Source organism: Micromys minutus (genome assembly GCF_963924665.1).
Source record: "Micromys minutus genome assembly, chromosome: 9".
Classification (NCBI taxonomy): domain Eukaryota; kingdom Metazoa; phylum Chordata; class Mammalia; order Rodentia; family Muridae; genus Micromys; species Micromys minutus.
This window is the reverse complement of record NC_137978.1, coordinates 43062906-43082067: the sequence shown is the minus strand read 5'-3', so window position 1 is coordinate 43082067 and position 19162 is coordinate 43062906. Positions and strand designations below refer to the sequence as shown.

Sequence of the window (19162 nt, the reverse complement as noted above, 5' to 3'; positions counted from 1 at the left end):
ATCACTGATGCCCTCTTCTTTCACTGTGCTAGCTTATAAAGCACTGGTCCCTTACATCTGTTGGTATCATAGCAACAGAAGGATACTAGAGAATGAGACAGCCAAACCTAGAAAGAGGAGAACTTTTAGTATTCAAAGACAGGAACTATCAGGTAATGAGACTGAATAATAATCACTAACCCTTCTAAGCAAAACACTACAACCACTTTACCAGGATCTAGGCCCAGAGTCACAAATGCCAGACCATTGAGGCAAGTGGGAGCCTTCTTCCCTAGTTTAGACATAAAAACTTGTACTTAGCTGCTTGCACCTAGTGTTAATCCAGCAAGAGGAAGGGCTGGGAATGCCACCTCCTTGGGACCTGAAGCTCTTTGGCCAGCTAAGAAAACCATCTTGCCTTGGAAACCCAGTTTCCTATCCTGCAGAAACACAGTCTTTCCCACTCTTCCCAGGCCTGTATTTATAGTGGGCATCACCCTTTATTAGTACTTCCATCTCCTCCCTGTCTTATGATTCCTTGGGGGACCGTCACAATTCTGCCTCTTCTGCGTGTGGGCCGTGCTTGGCTAACTCAGGTCTGGTGGCAGGGCATAGCTGGGGTCCCACCCTTCAGTGGGCTCTCTCGGATTGCTGTTTGTGAGGCTCCCTCTAACTCTCTTGTGTCTAGGCACCTGCCACATTGCTCCACGCTTGCCTTCATTTGCATTCACCTCCTATACTCTGAGCTACGTGCGGACCGGGACCATGCTTGAAGAAGCTGTACATTTCCAAGGCCCACATCTGTAAAATAAATATTTATCTAATAAACGGATGAATGGAGGAATGTGGCCATACTCGGATCCCAGAAGAGGCGCAGGGCTAAAAATAGTCAGGTTCCAGAAGGGTGGAAACAGAAGTCCAGATGGCAGGTTCATTACTTGTCTGGACAGATGGGAGGGAGGCTTGGAGCATGTCTCCGCGGTGGTTGGTGGCACATCTACTTTCCCCTGCTGCTTCTCTGTGCCCTTACTCTTGGCTGGAAGGACCTTCAAGTCCACTAAGAGGCCACTAGCCAGCTCTAGTTACCCTAAGCTGGGAGTGTGTTAGATGACACCACAGGGCACATAGAACTGTATCATCATGGCTTTCGCCATATGCTTGTCCCCAAAGCTGGTCTTAGTTCTTTGAGGGTGGACATGGTCACCACTAAGCACCACTAAGTTTCTAATTATCAGCGGGCCCTGTACCCTGGCCCCTATTCCGTTCTCTGCCTTACTTTCCCAAGACTTTGCATAGGACCTTGCTTGTTTTCCCCTTGCGCGCTTGAAACAGCCAGTGAGCGCAATGAGCAAGTATCAGATAAAGGCGCCAAACCGGGATATAAAAATGGAAGGGACAAGGTGGGTGGACACGCTGGGGTAGCAGCTGCTGACGATCTCCAAAAGCATGTTCCTAGACTGCACAATCCCTGGGTGCCCTTGGAGGGTTGCTGAAGGACACACAGTTTCACACAGCCTATCTGAAGCAGCGCCTGCTGCTTCTGGACGTCACACTCTTTCCCCTCCATTGAGGCAGGGGCATGAGGTGCCGTGGGGCAGACAGACTTTGGAGGCAGAGACGTTATAGCAGCTCGCTGGGCGCTCTTTATCTGGACCTTAAGAATATCCCCCTGAGACTAGAGAAAGAATGTGTAAGGTTTGATGTATGAAACAGGCTAGCACAGACGCAGTAGACCATCACTCAGTGTGGCTCTTCCTCTAGATTCCAGCTTATCTGCCCCCACTGGGCATCCCATCTGCTCTGAGACCAGCAGGGTTCTTATGGGAATGTCCCACTATTCAGGCTCACAATGCCTTGACTCTTTCTAAAGCCCCTTGCTCCTTACCTAGCTCATGACACCCAGTTTCCTCAAACATGGCCTCTAGCAGAAGTTTAGACTGCCTTCTGACATCCGGCTTCCTGCTTTCCAGCGTTCTGTCCAATCTCTGGCCCAGCAAGACCCTCCCATCTCTCCCATACACCCAGAACACATGTAAGAAAGGACACAGAACAGCTTGTCTCCTAGGTGGCCAGCCTCTCTGTCCAAAGACAAGGTCCTGACTCCCTGCCAGAGCCTTGGTTCTAGGTATAAGAGAAGGGACAAGAGGAAGAAGGGGTGTGACACTTGCTTCTGGGATAGTTTCCAAAGAGGCAGGGGAGATGAGCAGATGCCACAGGAAGCCAAACACAGGCATAAATGGAAACAAACCAGAGTGGCAGAGAAGCAAACAGGCACATGCCCAAGAAAGCGCCTCTGCTGATTCAGACATCTGTGACTTCCGCAGCCCCTATCAGACGAGGTCTCAGTAAGGGCAGGGACTGTATCTTATCTATCAGCTTGAGGCTCCTGAGGTTGAGGGGGAGATCTTCTCCATTCCTTTGGGACTTCCGAGGACAGGACCACATCTCTTGTTGCAGACCGAGGTCCCCTCCCAGGGTCAAAGCTGTCTCTTCCACATCAAATGCAGGTCAGGGGCTGGATCACCCTGTCACACCATGTTTTAGAGCTCGGGGCTCTTTGTGTACTCCGTGGCTGGCAACATTCCTAGTGGCATAGTGTGGGCTAAATCATCTAAGTGACACCTTACAATGAGGGTCGCAAGTAGAAGCACCCCCACGGGTGGGCAGGGCTGCCATAACTCTGGCAGTAGTCTCTGCTGCAGGGCTGGTTGTAATTAGAGGTGATTATGATCGCTGCGCATTATTAATACCATGTGAAACAGAAGACAAATGCAGTAATGAAAATATTGTGTGGTGTCGTGAACAAACAGTAATTGGAATAATGAGTTAAAGGATGAGTTGGTAATGAGACAGGCGAGGTAGGAGCTTTAGCAGGGTGAGCATCTGGGGGCTTGGAAAGCCGCACTAGAGGTACACTCTCTCCAGGGCCCTTGTGAGGGGTGTTTTCCAGTTGTGAGGGCAGTTTCTGGTGGTCAGGTCTGAACTGGACCTTCCCTAGGGTGAGTTCTGTCGCAGCTTTTGTTGTCTGAATGTCCCCCCCCCCTTCTGAATTTGTAAAAGATTATTGGCAAACTGATGACATGTTGTCAATCCATAAATGAAACAATAAAGTTGTTATTGGCAAAATCACAATTACGTGGCCCCCTGTGGCTTATGGAAATGGTGTCACCTCATCCAGATCTCCGGCAGATTTGGCTAGCTCCATTTTAGCAATGAGGAAACCAGGCAGAAGGGTCTGGTGGTGCTAACAGTTTAGCAATTGGCAGAACAGAGGCCTGAGACCTTGTTTTGTCCACCTGCTCAGTAGGGCCCAGTCCAGGTTCACAATCTGAGCAGTTGTCCTCTGCAGAGCCCTGGGCCCTATGGCGATGTCCAGGGCAGGGCTGACCTCACCGATGTGTTTGTTTTTTTAACCTTTCCTCCAGTTTGTTTGTCCAGACAGGGTCCAATAAACCTTGAGCTTGACAAGGTACTAAGCTTAAGATCCCCTTGATTCTGCCTTCCCAGGGCTGGGATTACAAGCATGAGCCAGCCACCATGCTTGGCTTTCTTATGTGGGTGGTGGGGATTGAACTCTGGTCTTCACGCTTGCCGGACAACATTTGACTAGCTGAGTTATTGCTCCAGCCTTCTTCTTTCTTCTTCTTCCCTCCCCCATCCCTGTCTTCTCCTCTTTCCCTCTCTTCTTCCTTCTCCTCTCTCAGTCAAAGTCAGTCTCTCTCTCTCTCTCTCTCTCTCTCTCTCTCTCTCTCTCTCTCTCTCCCTTTCCCTCTCTCTCTCTCTCCCTTTCCCTCTCTACTTCATGATTGAACTAGGGAACCTCCTGTATGCAAGCTCTCTATGGCTGAGCCACAACCCTAGCACCTCATGGGCGTTTGGGATGCTGGCCTCTGTTTGAATGGACGCTCGCTACTCTGATCTGTTCCTTGTGAGCTCTGTGGCTACCTGAGAGCATAGGGAGTGTTTCACTAATTCGTCTCCTTTTCACCTGGGACCTACACTGAGGGCACTGAGCAAACAGAGCCTCCAGCCACAGTAGCAATTGTCCCCACATCCTGGGGTGTCACCTTACTTTCCACCCATTCTGGGCCCAAAGCACTGATCAAGCTTGGACTCTGGAAACAAAGTAGGTCAGTCAGGTGCCAACGCCCCGCCCACTCCCTGTCTTCCTCTATCTCCACTTCCTTTGCTACCTGTGCCCAGATAGTCATGTTCCTCAAACACCAAGAAGTCTCACGGCTGAGGTCTGTACATTCTACCTCCTCATGTCCAGCTTCTCCCCATCTCTGCCAAGGCCCTTCACTAGAGGAGTCCCCCCTGCACACCAACACAAAGCAGCAGCCTCCCTCTGGCACTTTCTGTGCTTACACAGTATAGACACATCTACCTGTTCCTGGTGGGTTCCACTGAGCGGGGCGGTGGGGGGTGGGGAGTATCTCTCTGTGGTGCTCACTTTTTTGCATCTCCGGAGCTAGAGGCTGGACTGAGGTATATCCCAGCTCCTGCCCCTCCCCTTCCCCGGGTGAAGGGTTGTTCTGGGGATTTTCCAAGAGCAGACACTCATACTCAGCTCGATTGGGACTCATTTTGAGTAAAGGCTGTATGTGGATATATATATCCTTACTCCACTAGGCCCTCTGCCATATTGCTTTGATTGCTTCGCAAGAGGCATCTCTCGAAAGTCAAGACCTGTTCTGATGGCTAGAGGCAAGCATACTGAGGTTAGCTGTACCCCAGAACCTACCAGAACTGCTTGGCAAAGGCTAGGTCAGGCCGTAGAGCAAATTCTTTTTACAGAGGTAGTTGGGCTACATGTCCAAGGTCCCTTTGCAGGTAAGTGTGACTGTATGGATCTTCAACCCAGGCCCATGAGCCTCCCAGTTGGGTACATCCCTCCGCCTCGATCTAAGTTTGGCCCGCCCAATAGGGGAAGCAGAAGGAAAGCACGTGACCACCTACCAACACACCTTGGCAGAGGCGAGCTCCACAGGCGCCGTCTGCCCCCCAGGCACGTGATGCGGGCCGTGCCCTCCAGACGGTACCCGGGGAAGCAGGAAAATGTCAGGGTGTCACCCACACCAAACTGCAAGCCCTTTCGGATGCTGTAGGCTGGAACCTCAGGCTCTTCACAGGGCTCCAGGTCATACTCTGCAGAGGAAGACAATGGACACTGTAGGCGCAGAGACAGTTGCAGACAGTCCCAGCACCAGGGAAAAGAACCAGAGATAAAACCCAAGATTACAGTGTACTAGTCCCCAACAAGAGTGGGGGGGAAGCCATCCTGAGGGCTCAGGCCGAGAGAAATGTTGGGAGGCCTCATTCCGGGGACTCAGAGTCTGGGAGAAGTGCTCCACGGAGGACTTCCGAGAGTCCTCCATCTGCCCCGATATTGAGGTTCCATTTGAACTGAAACCCATGGCTGGCAGGTGCTCTGGAGTCTCCCCGGGTACTAACCAGCTTCACACAATAAGCCATTTTCAGGGAGTCAGAGTCTGTGACTCTGCTTCCAGCAACCGGCGCTAGGATCTGGACTCCAAATGTCTCTCTCAAAGTTTCCTCTGGGCAAAGCTGGCTTTGCGACCGATGAAAAGCACAGTGGGAGGGTGGGTGGCAGTGATGAGCCAACGACATGTGGGATGTCTTTAGTGACAATGTGGTTGTGCCTATCTCTCTATGCTCAGTGCTTCATAAAGTCCTACTGGCCAGAAGTGGCCAGGCTGGTGGCCTAGGGACTTCTGTAAAGAGGGCAGCAGGAGACAAAGCTGTGCTAAGGAGGAGTCCATCTGTACTTCTATCCTGCTGATCGGGAGACCTTGGGTTCCCTAAGGATGAGGATGGAAGGAACAGCTGGTAATAGGAGTAAAGGTCTCGAATGCCAAGAAAAAGCTTTCTTTTCGAGATCCCCAAATACAGAGCCAAATATATATCACTGTGAGATTAGCGTCGGTGCGGATGCTGAATCACAGACACACTCTCATCTTTCTTTCTGTAATTGTTGGGGTTGTAAAACAGGAGTGAGTCTCGGGGAACATGTGAAGCAGGGAGAGCAGAAAGGGACTCTAGAAATTTCTCTAGTTCAGCCATCTGGGAGGCCTAGTGCACCCTGAGTCAGAGGATGAACCTCCTGACCCATGCTAAGACGGTTCCTGGAAGTCCATCCTTCTTACTAAGCTAAGTATCTCCAGCTGCAGCCTTGAGGTCATTCACTCCATCACTGAAAAGCTGTATGAGAGAGAGGGAGGGAGAGAGGGAAGGAGGGAGGGAGAGAGGGAGGAAGAGAGAGAGATGCTCCCTGGTCTCTCCTTCCCAGGGATGGTCATAGTGATTACCTGAGAAGGTGATGTTGAATCCCTCGTAGGACATGGAGAAGTCGGAGATAAAGCGGACTTGAGCCGTGAAGTTGCCGTAAAGCCCGGCACTGATGGGCGCTGGCAGTCTTGAGCCGGTCAGTTGCCTCAGGGGCTGGGAGAAGCTGCCGTTCTCAGTGACAAGGAGGTAGTCGTGGCCACTCTCCAGATGGAAGGTATGAAAGGTGAAGAACACGCCTGCAGAGAGCAGAGGCACAGGCTGGGGTAGGCAGGTGGCCCGAGATGAGCAAAGAGAACCAGAGAGCGGGAATGTGGGATGTGAGTACCCTTGTTCTGGGGCATCTGCAGATACTCTACTACATTGCTTCACAGCCATGCACCGTGTCTCTGTGGAGTCTGTACCATGGGCGAGATCCAGGGTGAGGAGGAGGGGAAGGCCAGTGTGTTAAGTAAATGACTGCAGTCAGAGGGATGTATTCTAGACTGGAGACCGGGCTGCCATGGGTACCTAGACAGCAGTCTAGAGCAGGAAGAACCTAGGCTTGATCTTCAGAACCCATGTGTGTAAGCACAGTGTGGTTGACTGTGTTTGTTGCTAAGTAGGCAGAGACAGGCTGATTCCCGAGGCTCCTTGGCTGGCTGGACAGCTTAGCCTAGTCTGTGAACCCCAGCTCAGTGATGGATCCTGTCTCAATAAAGCAAGATGGATGGCTCTAGGAACAACACCCAACTGTCCTCTGGCTTCCACACGCATGTATACCAGTGTTCGTACATGCACCCACATAAGTATGCACATATAAATAAGTAATTAATAAAAGATGTAGCTGCAAGAGAGGCTCGTGAGGCACCCTTGCAAAGAAGAGAGTGACTCAAATCCCGGAAGGTCAGACAGTCATTCAATAGGTTAAGACAAGGAAGATTGTCCCTGGCAGAGGCCCAGCCTATTGTTCAGGGCTTCATGAACAGCAAGGTATCTGGGTGTATTGGGGAGAAGCATCTGGACCTGAAACTGGGGACAGATCTGGCATAGACAGACATCAGATCTCTGGAGTCAACAGATGGCTGGCCCCTCCCAGCCCAGGTCAGACTTTGGTTATAGCAAAATGGTGGTCAGAAGGAGAATGGAGTTGGAGCAGGGGAGGCAGAGAATTCAGTTTCAAGGATGGCTGCTTGCATTAGATGGGGATAGGGGCTGAGGGTGGGGCTTGGCATCAGCGGTAAGAGCGAGCATGGATAAGGAATCCCAGGCAGCTGGGTGGGTAGCAGTGTGATGCAAAGGGATGGAAGGGGTGACTGGGAAGTGTGCAGCTGCAGCAGAGAGCAAAACAGAGGCTCTGGTGCAGAACTCAGCCTGGGTGGCATCCGAGCATCCAGTGAGCCGCTGAAAGAAGATTCAGGAGTTCAGGACTCGGGTGGGACTTCAGAGGTGGATCCGAGTCACCAGCGGAAGGTGGCACTTAAAGCCATGAGCTTGGACTAGTGGGTCCAGGAGAGTTTGCAGTGTCGGAGGCGGGGAAGGAGAAGTTGAGGAAATTACATGAGACACAGGAGGGGGTGGAGGCAGCAGAGCAAACCAGAGAGTGGGAACAAGGGAGGTGAGCACCCTTGGACAGCAGCGGGAATGTATCTGTGTCGCTTTCCATGAGGACGCATGTCCTTGGCACCTACCAAGTGTCAGGGTTGGGGAGGAAGACTACCAGTGTGAAGCAAAGCAACAGCGGTAACATCCCTTCCCCGAGTTTTAAGTCCCTGCTGCCACCATTCTTGCTGTCTTGCTTGCTCCCGAGGCCAGCCCTTAGCAGCTAGAAGTGAGGCTGGAGAAACAGAGCTGCTGCCGCCAGCTACCCTAAGATGTGGGTGTGACCTGTTCCATGTCTGTCTTGTACCCTGGGAAAACAAGGCACAAGGAGATGAGGTCATTTTTCCAAGGTCCCCCTCATAGTAGTCGAGCTGAACCCGGGCCACCTGACTGCACAGGCGATTCTGTGCTGCCACTCCAGGATGTAGCAGGAGAAGGAGAGTAGGTGGCAGGCTGGAGGGTGAGGAGGAAGCTGATGGAACAGAAGGATATTGATAGGACCTCTCTCCAGCTTGCCCTGATCCTGCTGTTCCGGGGAGTCTTTGTGAAAGCATATGTGCAAGCCAATACATCCATGGACCATGCTGTGTGATGAGGACAGGGTCTATTTGCAACTGTGTGCGTGTGGGCTATGGACCCACAATATGGCTGTCACCTGGGAGCTTGTTGATTACCTACCAGGCCACAATCTGCATGCTGAAGAGGTCCCACTGACCTGTGGTGCACCTCTGTGCCATCACTGACACCGACGGCACTTTTGGTAAATGGTGGTTGGATCCAAGCCCCAGAGGCTGGAGAATTTGAAAATGTTTGCATGCCCCTGCATCCCCCTTAGATGGGAAAGGAGCTAGAGATCCTCAGATGTCTGGGTTTGAATGAGAGTTGGGGAGTAGGCGGGGCTTCGGCGGTGGTTTGTAAACACTCCACGTCGAGGTAAGCAGGATTCGTCCAAGTACCAATATGTACAAGGATACAGGTCCTGTGTCCCTTCCAGGCACTGGACTGATGCTTCGTGCCTTGTGCTGAGAAAGGACTGGCACAGTGAAGGAGAGATTCGCAGCAACTGTGGGTAATCTCTGTAGGCTGTGGGGGTGTGAGCAACTCTGTCTGGGAGCCTACATGGGAAGCATCAGAGGGACTCACCAGTGAGGGTCCATATGGCCCCTGGGCAAACAGGTGTGAGCATGCGTTGCAGAGAAGCATGTGGGTCAGACACAGTAACCAGCAGAAACGAGTTGTTGAGACACCAGCTTGCCCCGGCTCTTCCATCGTGCAAACACAGCCTCTCCCAGGGAGTAAACATTTGGCTGTGAGTCTAAGGATGAGCAAACCCAGCTGAAACCCTCGGGTTTCCCAGCTGTGATGATTGCTTGGGGCTTTTTGAGGCCATTGTGAGAAAATAAAGATATTGTCACAGAAATAGAGAAGGACTGGTTGGAGTTTGAATCCTATTTGGTGTGACAGATGCACACGGTACTGTGAGCTACTGCACGGGCAGAAATTGCAGGGGTCACTTGTCTGTTAGTGGAATGACAGTAGCTTGGGTAGCCTGGTCTTCTTCAGCTACGGTAGGGCAATGGCAGACTCCCTTCCCAGGTGGTAAATAGTACTCAGGGTGAGGTACAACTTAAAAGAGCCACACTGTCAGGCTCCTGGTGACATCCTGGAACAAAGCAGGAATCCAGCAGGGATTCAACAGGTGATCTGGGCTCCAGATCCCCATGTCACCTGGGAGGTTAGGAGAGGCCATTCCTGGTATGGCAGGGGGATGGGTACTAGAGACTAAAGTGACAAGGAGCCTATATGCAGAGAGAGCCTGGAAGGCCCTCATCACCTTGAGGCTGCCTCCATGGAAGAGAACATTCAGAGCAGGAAGAGGGACAAGAATGAGAGAATTGGGGGTCGTAAAGAGTTATAAAGGGCTATGACCAATGTAGCCTGATGCTTCTGGGAAATTTTCCTTAGCCCTCACTTCCATTCCTGAAAGTGTATTTGTGCCTTCTTAATAATATGTCTCTTTCTGTGTCTTATCACGTGTTCCTTTTTCCTGGGCACATGAGCCTGCACACTGTGCCATGTGAACCCAGATCAGTGGTCCCAAACCTACGTTCTCTGACAGTCTGGGCTTTCTCACTGCTGCTGACTGCCATGCTAACAGACACAGCCTTTTTTCCATCTCCTCTCCGTTTCCATCTCGCCTGTCCTATTGGTCGCCTTTTCCTTGAAACTTAATAAAATTGTCTTCAAGCTTCAGTCTGCTTTAGAATTCTTTTATTAATGATGTTAAGAACCCCAAAGAGGGAACCCCATTTTCCTAGAAACTAGCATTGAGGTCTCCAGAAAGCCATACTCTCTGGCATTGCTAATTCCCCTCACCATCCCACTCCATGCAATCTAAAGATACCCTGTGCTCCTCCCTTTGGACACCACGCTATTGAAACAGAGTGCCCTGGGGACTTTGAGTTTTATGTAATAAAAAAAGATGTCCCTGACAGGCACATGATAACAGGCAGCTTTACTACTTGCATTCAGGTAAATGACAGTAAGTAAAATAGCTGGCTACAGAGATCAGAGATCACACTGATTCCCATTCCTGGGCCACCGCTGGGAGAAGCCCAGGCTTGTCCACACCGGTCAGGAGTGAGACAGGGAGGTCCAACCATGTCTACACCACACTGTGTATTCAGACATGGGGACGTGACTGGGAAAGGGAAACTGTTTCATTACTGGCTGAAATTGCAAGTCTTTAATTATTGGTGGGGCTGATGTTTTCAATTTGTATTTCAATTATGAAGTGTTAGTTTATAGCTCTGCTCATTTTTCAGGCTGATGGGCCGGGCCGAGTTTTCTTACAGAATTTAAAAGCTCTTCACACATTAGGTTGGCAGCGCTTAGTCAATTACATACATCGCAGATAGTTTTCTGCGTATTTACTATTGACTTTGCACTTTCATGGAGGCTTTTTTTTTTAATACAAACCTTATCAATTTTTAAATTTTAATTGAATCCAACAGCCTTTGCTTTTATGGATTATCTCTGTTAAAGGGACATCCCACCAGAGGCTAAGGCTATCTGTAGTTTTCTATTGCTTTTATTCATGTGGCTTGGTGAATGAGATACGGATGGGGTTTTAAATATTCCTTTTCAAGATGGTTAAACTCATTGTGGTGTGTGTGTGTGTGTGTGTGTGTGTGTGTGTGTGTGTGTAGATGTGCATGTGTGGGTGTGCATGCTGAGGCCAGGGATTAATTTTAGGTGCTGTTCCTCAATAGTTGTCCATGCTTGTTTTGGAGACAAGGTTTCTCACTTTAACCTGAAACTCCCTGACTGGCTAGGCTGACTAACTAGGGATAGCCCAGAGGTCCTCCTTTCTCTACCTCCTCAACTTTGGGGTCACAGCAGCAAGACAGACAATGTGTCCTGCATTTCACACACGTACTGGGGATCGAACTCAGGTCCTCACACTTGCAAAGCAGAGACTCTCCTCCTGGGGATCATCCCACCGTTTTAAAATTCTGTTAGTGTGACTTCTTCAATGGCTCTAAAATGATACTTCGGTTATGCCTTACTGTCTGATTTTGGCTGTGCACACAGGGCACATGGGGACGTGCACACAGAAGCATCTATTTCTGTACTATATCCCTGCTGAGGAAAGGATGTCCACTTCTGGACCCATGTCCCACTGCACACTGTCAGCCCATACCGACATCTGGGTATGGGGGGGGGGTGGTGGTGTTACTCATCTACTTCAGCTCCTTAAATCCTCCAATCCTCTGCATGCTACATTCTTCCAGATTAGAGGCTTTTGTTTTGTTTTGTTTGTTTTTATTTTTATTAAAGGCACACATCACAATTATCAGTGATTCTCAAACTCCGATACCCGGCTTCTTCTTCCAGTGTAGAAAACCCAAAGCTGTGAGCCTAGGTGCTAGGATTCTTGCCAAAGCGCAGAGAGGAGGAGCCGCCTCCAGAGAGATGTGGGCACAAGCACTGGGGTAGAGGCTGTAACAGCCTGATTCCTGCTGATCACTAGCCCAGTGTCTGCCACGTAGGTGGCATCTGACAAATACCGGTCAGAAGTATGCACTACTAACTAACTTGTAACTAGCACCCTTGCTTTGGACTTGGACTTCCAAAGATTTCATTTGTTTCCTGACAACCGAGGGAACAGCAGAGGCTGGGGAGGCAAATGAATGTGAGCCACCCCAGGAAGAAGAAAGCTGTGTGAGACAGGGCTGCCTCAGAGACACTGGAGAGATGGTGCTGAGACAACTGATTCATCAATGCTGACAATAGCCTGGCCTGTAATCCCTGTTATTAGGACACGAGTTCAAGACCAGCCTGGTTAACTTTGCAAATTCCCATCTCAAAATAAAACATTACAAGAGCCCATCGTAGGGGCTTGTTGAGAATTCGTACAGTCCTGAGTTCGGTTCTTATCTCTGTGCCGTCTAAAAGGGAGACAGCAGAGACCCATCTGTGGGTTAGCTTCCCCTCTCCGTACTGGCACCGGTGTGCCGCCCCGTTATGAGATGCATTATGTTGAATGGAGTTCGTCGGTGGCCACTAGCTAGACCTCCTAAAGCCTGAGGGGTTAGATTCTCAACAGTATTTAGCGAATGGCTTCCCGACAGGTGTGCAGATCCCGCAAGTTTTCTTATTGGGGAGAAAATCTAGACCAAGCTAAGCTCAGCTGCCACCCTGTAGTAAGATCTAAGTTGTTCTGACCTGGGACTCCGGAGTCCTGGCCACAAGGTCAGTACCTGCCACAGGCGGAAGCACTCACCCTTGCCATGGGATGTCTCAATAACCCAGGTGCAGTTCAAGTTGTTGGGGTAGAAGTCAGGGAACCCTGGTGACAAGATGGTGCCACTGGAGCCTTGAATGAAGCCACCACAGAGAGCTGTAGGAGTGAAGTGGGCAAAGTCAGAATGTCTCAGAGAGCTCCCCCAACTATCCTTCATGGACCCCCAAACCTCCAACCTTACTGATGAGTGTTGGGGGGAGGGGTCAGTGAATGAGGCTCTTGGTTTGTCAGAGCAGGAAAAGAGCTTGCTCTTTGTCGCCTCCTGCTGGTGTGCCTTACCTTCACAGCTGGGGAGGGCACGACTCCACTGGAAATTTGGCTCACACTCCAGGGGCTCCCCATCGCTTAAAGTGTAGCCAGAGTCACAGCTGAAGGTCACCAGAGCACCCACATAGAAGTCATTCCCATGACGTTGCCCGTTGACGGGGATGCCTGGGTCCAGACAGTGGTCTGACTGCAGTGTAATAGCTGGAAAAGAGAGGCCAAGGCTGGGAACAGACAGCATGTAATATCATCAAGGAGGGACCCCATCTAGCTTATAAAGAGAAGGAGGGCAGAGCCTTGGTCTACAGAGGCAGAACTTGCCAGCTACCAAAGGCCCAGCTCTCAAGCAGGTTCACATATTCAGCCCAGGTCTACTGAATGCTCACTCTGGGTTATATCAAGGCTTAGTGACAAAGCATGAGTCAGCAAATGACTGTTCTCACAATGCTCTTAAGCCATACGCGGGACACTCCTAATTTGGTCTGGAAAGTACTGACATGAGGTTAATCTTCTAAATCAAGGGGAGGCAAATGGAGATGATGAGAGAACGCAGGAGATGCCAACTGACTTCAAGTTCATGCTCAAACCCTTGACCCCACAATGCAGGGTCTGGCAGCAGCTTATCATAAACAGAGGAAGCTGTGAGGTGTGCACACGGGACCTGGCCCGAAGGTCATGAGCAACTCACATTCCATGACCTGAGAGAGAGGCTGAGAACGATGCTCTAGAGTGGGTAGGGCTGGGCCCATGGTGGAGCACAGTCAGGAGTCCTTCCCCAAACCCAGTCAGTCTGGTTGTGTGCCCCTTTGTGCCACCCGCTGAGACTCACTCTCATAGCGTAGCTGGAAGCCGATGTCCGAGTGACTCTTGTCAGTAGAGAAGAGGAGGTAGAGGTAGTTGCTGGTACTGATGAGGAACTGGGGTACTTGGGTCCCATGGTAAACGCCAATCAAGGGTGCTGAGTATGTCCGTCCATCTCGCACTTCTAGGGTGTCATAGTTGACCTCAGTTTTAAACCTACCAAAGGATGCAAATAGAGATGTTTTAAGAGACCCAAAGCACATCATTTGCCCTGCCTCACCCGAGGCTTCAGGTAATCAGATTTCAGCAGACAGAATATTTCAATATAATTTGCATACCTTTACTAATCACATGAAAGGACTTTCTCTATTGTATTTAACTCGACTCTCCCCTCCACCCTAGGAAGTTCACCTGTAGTCCTTTCTAGAACCTCAAGATGGATGGGCCAGCATGCATCTTAAGATGCAGAGGCAAAGGCTTCATGGGACTCAGAGTTTTCTAGACTGGGGGTTCATCCACCAAAACCCCATCACCAGATCCAGCCTTTGGCTTAGAGAACTAAGACCAACTTTTACATCTATAAAAAAGATGTTTAAAAGCAATAAAGATTGTGCAGCAGAGTCACATATGGGCAAGTGGCCCATGGGGTACCGTGTGTTTCCTATGCCAGTCTTCATAGGACAATTGGAGACCATGAATTTCATGCCATTGATGCTCCATCTGGAGAAGGTCTGGGTTCATACTTGGGAGGCTACTTTCCCAAGGGTCTTAAGTAGAGCCCAGGAATGGAGGGAGCACTTGAACAGGATTAGGACAGAGGTTGGGGAGCACTCCCTTCCATGCTGAGAATTTGTGGGTTCTGTCTAAACTTGATGGTGTCTGATGGTTTTTATGTGCCATTTCTCTTTAAGGGGAGAGTAAAGGAAAGGGCTCTGGGGTCCAAGGTGATTACTCACTTGTCTTCCCATCCCCAGCCATAGACTCCCAATACATCCATCAAACTCAAGTGCAAAGCCAGTAAGGCCGTCATCCTCAATGTCCTCTACCCTGCTGATATCTTAGGGTGCTAAACTCCTCCCCCCAACTTTGTCAGAGTGGAGGCATCATCTTGGCACACCCCCTCCCCCTCGGAGGCTTCAGTCAGCAGCACCTGTCGAATGTGATTTTGATGGGGTAGCCAGGCTGAGCTTCGATGACCCAGGCACAGCTCAGAGCATCCTTGTAGAAGCCAGGCCAGCCTGGAGATAGGATGGTCCCGCTGGGTGAAGTCAGGTGACCACCACAGGGAGCTGAGGGGGACAGAGGGAGAAAAGCGGATTTGTTGAGAGACAAACGAGCAAAGAAATAAACAAAACCCCTCTCTATGAAATGTGCCGGCCAACAAGGACTTGTTTTGTTTTTACGGAAAATTACATAAAGCCTAAACTGTGAGCTTTGCCAACTGGGACCCTTATAGATGTGACCGGTTACATCATTTGCAGGTTTATAAAAGGCCCGAAGGAGAGGACTAAACATTCTTTCAGCAAAGTCTGTTTGTCATTCCAGTGGGGCTAATATTTGGGTCACTGCTGCCTTTTTCTTTGTTCCCAACTCAATTGTCAGGCCCGAGGCAGAGGCATTAGCCCAGCCTACTTTCTCCCATCAACGCTGGGGAGCTGGTGGCTAGATGTGGACGTGGGGTCAGCTCAGGGCAGTGTTGTGTCTTGTGGACTGTGTTACTTGTTTTCTCCAATGGGCATGCCCAGTGTAGCCCCTGACACAGGACTCTGCCTCCATGGTTGTCGGGTGAAGGGTAAGAGAGGAGATATAGGGAGGAGTGAGTAAAATCTGGGGCAGGTGATTCTGCAAGACGCTGGCTGCTTCATCCCACCCTCTGGCTGGCTTTGGTCTCATTAAGCATGGCATCTCCTCCTGCTTAGGCTCTTTCCCATGATCTTCCAGATGCCATGCTTCCCAGCCTGTGTGATGGCTCTCAGAGCTACTCCACTCTTCTTCCTTCAGGACACCTGGTGGGCTTCATTGTCATACTAGGTCACATGACTGCTTTGGCCAATAGGAAGAGAGAACATGAATGATGCCTGTCACATTCATGTGGAAATATTCAAAGTTAGCAAGTGGCTTGCAAAATATCCTCTTCTTGTTTAAGTGACTCTGGAAACAGGTGCCAAGATGGAAGCCCCGCCCACCAGGGCCTTTAAGTGTCTCCGAGGAGTGGGCTCACTTGTGAGTTGTGTCAAGCATTTGTGATGGCTATGTTTCATTACCATCTTAATGGGGTCTAAAGTCATCTAGAAGGCAAACGCCCAGGGGCGTCTCTGAGGGAATGTCTACAAGAGGTAAACTGAGGAGGGGAAGAGTCACTGTTCTGTGGTGTGAATAAACACAGAATAAAAGTATAAACAGAGAATAATTAGATAATAATCATGATTAAAAAGAGAAAGCCGAGCCCAGCATTAACCTTCCTCTGCTTCCTGCCCTGGGGTATGTCATGGTCAGCTGCCTCCAGCTCTGGCCACTGTGACTTTGCTGCATTGATGACCGGTATGCTTGTGAGTCAGACTGGACCTCCCCTTCCTTAAGTTCCTCTGTCAGGTCTCTTGCCACAGTGATGAGAAAAGTCTCTCAGACACTTAGCTTAAAAGGTCTGCAACCTGACTGGGGGCTGTCAGGACTGGGCGTTGCATAATAGGCTGATGTAGGTCTCTTAACACTTGCCCAAGCTTCTAGAAGAGGGTGACCATACATACCACCATCACACTAAGATCATTGTCACTGTTGTGGCCATCCTCAGTAGCTGAGCGCCCAAGCCAAGTCAGGCACTTTCACAACACGTGGCATATTCCTTAGAGCATATTCCTTTTCAGCACGAGGCTAGTGCTGCGACTGTCATAGGAAGCTGAGGAGCATGGGAGATGAGGAACTAGCTTGGACTTGGAATCAGGCAAGACAGCCCAGAAGCAAGCTCCAAGAGCTCAGCAGCCTCTAAAGAAACCCCTGCTTCCTCTAAGCCAGTACTTTTTGACCGTCCTATTGCTGTGACTCTTTAATATGGCTCCTTGTGCAGTAGTGAGCCCCAGCCATAACAATAATTTCATTGCTACTTCATAACTGTAATTTTGCTACTGCTATGAATTGTGATATAGCTATCTGTGCCTTCTGATAGTCTTAGGTGGTCCCTGTAAAAGGGCCTTCAATCCCCAAAGGGGTCGAGATCCACAGGTTGACAACCACTGTTCTAGCCCCTCACTCTGTAGACCTTCTAGAGGCTAGGCACCTCCTGAACAGGACTCAGGTGGAAATAAAGGAGCCACCAGGTGCTTCTTTCTTTGCAAGTTCTTCTAGAGCCTTCTGGGTTGATTCTCTTTGTGAAATCCAGTCAAGAAGTTCCTCTCTTTCCTCTTAAGCTGAATTTTCCACCTTCCTTTCCTTTCTTCCTTCCTTTCATCTGTCCTTCCTTCCTTCCTTCCATCTGTTCTCCCTTCCTTCCACCTTCCTTTTTTTTCTGTCTGTCCTTCCTTCCCTCCCTCCTTTCCTTCCCAAACCACTCCTTACCCCATCCTCCCTCTCTCTCTTTTTAGACACAGGGTCTCTTGTAGCTCAGGATAGCCTCGAACTCACTATGTAGTCACGGATGATTCCTCTTCCACCTCCAAAATGCTGGATTGCAGGCATGCAGCTTTACATGCAATCTATGCAGTGCTGGGATTCAAACTTACGGATTTCACATGCGAGGCAAGCCAGATGCCAACTGGGATGCATCCTCAGCCCAGAGATGCTTTTTCTAAAAGATACTGTATTTTATTATTTCGTGTGTATGAGTGCATGTATGTCTGTGCATCCTGTGTGTACCTAGTGCCTGAAGAAGCCAGAAGAGAGTGTCATAGGTTACTGTGAGCAGCTACGTGGAAGCCAGGAACAGAACGTGGTTCCTCTGAAATAGCAACAAGTGCTGAGCCATCAACCCAGCCCCAGCCCAGACATTCTTAGTAGAAAAGTGTATTAGGATAGAGAAGATAACAATAGTCGTGACGTCAGGAAGAGGTGCCAATGACTCCTGGTGCCCTACTCATCAAGTTGTTTTTATTATGCCCTCCAAATGCATGCTAATAAAGTTATTACTCTCATTATACAAAGGAGGTAACCAGGGCCAAGGAGGTTAAGACCCTAGATAAAAGCCATTAAGCTAATGAAGTCAGAGCTGAGATTTAAGCTGAAGACCTCTGTCTGCACATCCTCTTCCAGCACACCGCTGTCATGCAGACGGCTGAGCTGGAGAGTACCCAGAGCTTGCCAGGTGTCGGGGCTTAACGTGGATTATCCTTGTGAAGACTGCAAAGCAACATGGCGCATATGCTATTGCCCTCAGTTCTATAGAAGGGGATTATTGCTTTCATCCTATAGAAGGGGATTATTGCTTTCATCCTATAGAAGGGGATTATTGCTTTCATTCTATAGAAGGGGATTACTGCTCCGATTTCTGTGAGTGGAGGCTTAGAGAAATGAAGTAATTGGATGGTGTCTATGTAAAACACTGAGAACTAAATCACACGTGTATCATCCCTTCGGTATCTCTGGTCTGCAAGACCCATCCGTAATCTCACTGAATCATCTCCTACAGTGCATGCGCGAAACCTCAGGGGGCAGGGAGACATGCAGCAGCTGCTGTGCCCCAGAGGTCTCAGGCAGGTTCTGAGTCTTGCCTCTCATTCATTCCAGGCCCAGACTCTCTGGGTGGAGGCTGGATGTTGACCTCAATATCCGAGAAGCCACCAGCCAAAAGCAGAACTGCATTCCCTGGCTGCACGCAGCTAAACACAGCCCCGTCTCAAATGTAATTCCTTTCTTTGGTGGCCCCCATGTTCCTATTTTTCTCTGCTCTTCTGTTACTGCTTTAGCTGGCTATTCTCGTCTTGAGCACATGTGATGGGCAACGGAGCTCTCTGTTCAATCCTGCATTCTGTTACTTGCATAGCCCAGAGTGGTCCATGACTGGCAGGATCTAGAGAGGGGGAGTCCTAGTTGCAATGTCTCTTTAGCAGTACAGCTTCTGAGCATCACTTAGATAAACAGCATCATCCTTCCTCTATGGCTCGTCCGAGTAAGCACTAACACTTAATACAAATACCTTTTGAAGTTTTTAAAATTATTATTAAATGTATGCAGTTCATCTCTATGCACATGTGAGCACGGATGTCCTTGGTTTTATTTATCTAAAGAAGAGGTAATAGGAAAGTTAAATTGAGGGCTAGAGAGACGGCTCAGTGGTTAAGAGTGAGCAATGCTCTTGCAGAAGACGTGAGTTCTGTTCCCAGCACCCACGGGAGTGGGGGGATGGGGAGCAGTCCATAATTACCTGTTAGCTCCAAGCTCCAGTGGATCAAACACCCACTAGCCTCTACAGGGACGTGCACTCACATGCACATA

At 49.8% G+C, this 19162-nt stretch overlaps 1 protein-coding gene across 1 annotated transcript in view; it reads right to left on the bottom strand.

Annotated features, from left to right (window-relative positions):
* CSMD2 (CUB and Sushi multiple domains 2) overlaps nucleotides 1-19162 on the bottom strand; it is a gene marked incomplete at both ends in the record, with an annotated part of 547554 nt that overhangs the window by 152970 nt on the left and 375422 nt on the right. The window contains 6 exons of the mRNA XM_080921920.1: nucleotides 4939-5127; nucleotides 6309-6524; nucleotides 12653-12769; nucleotides 12953-13141; nucleotides 13767-13954; nucleotides 14889-15027. Of these exons, the coding sequence (XP_080778046.1) occupies nucleotides 4939-5127; nucleotides 6309-6524; nucleotides 12653-12769; nucleotides 12953-13141; nucleotides 13767-13954; nucleotides 14889-15027 (1038 nt within the window). The remainder of the gene's footprint in view (nucleotides 1-4938; nucleotides 5128-6308; nucleotides 6525-12652; nucleotides 12770-12952; nucleotides 13142-13766; nucleotides 13955-14888; nucleotides 15028-19162) is intronic.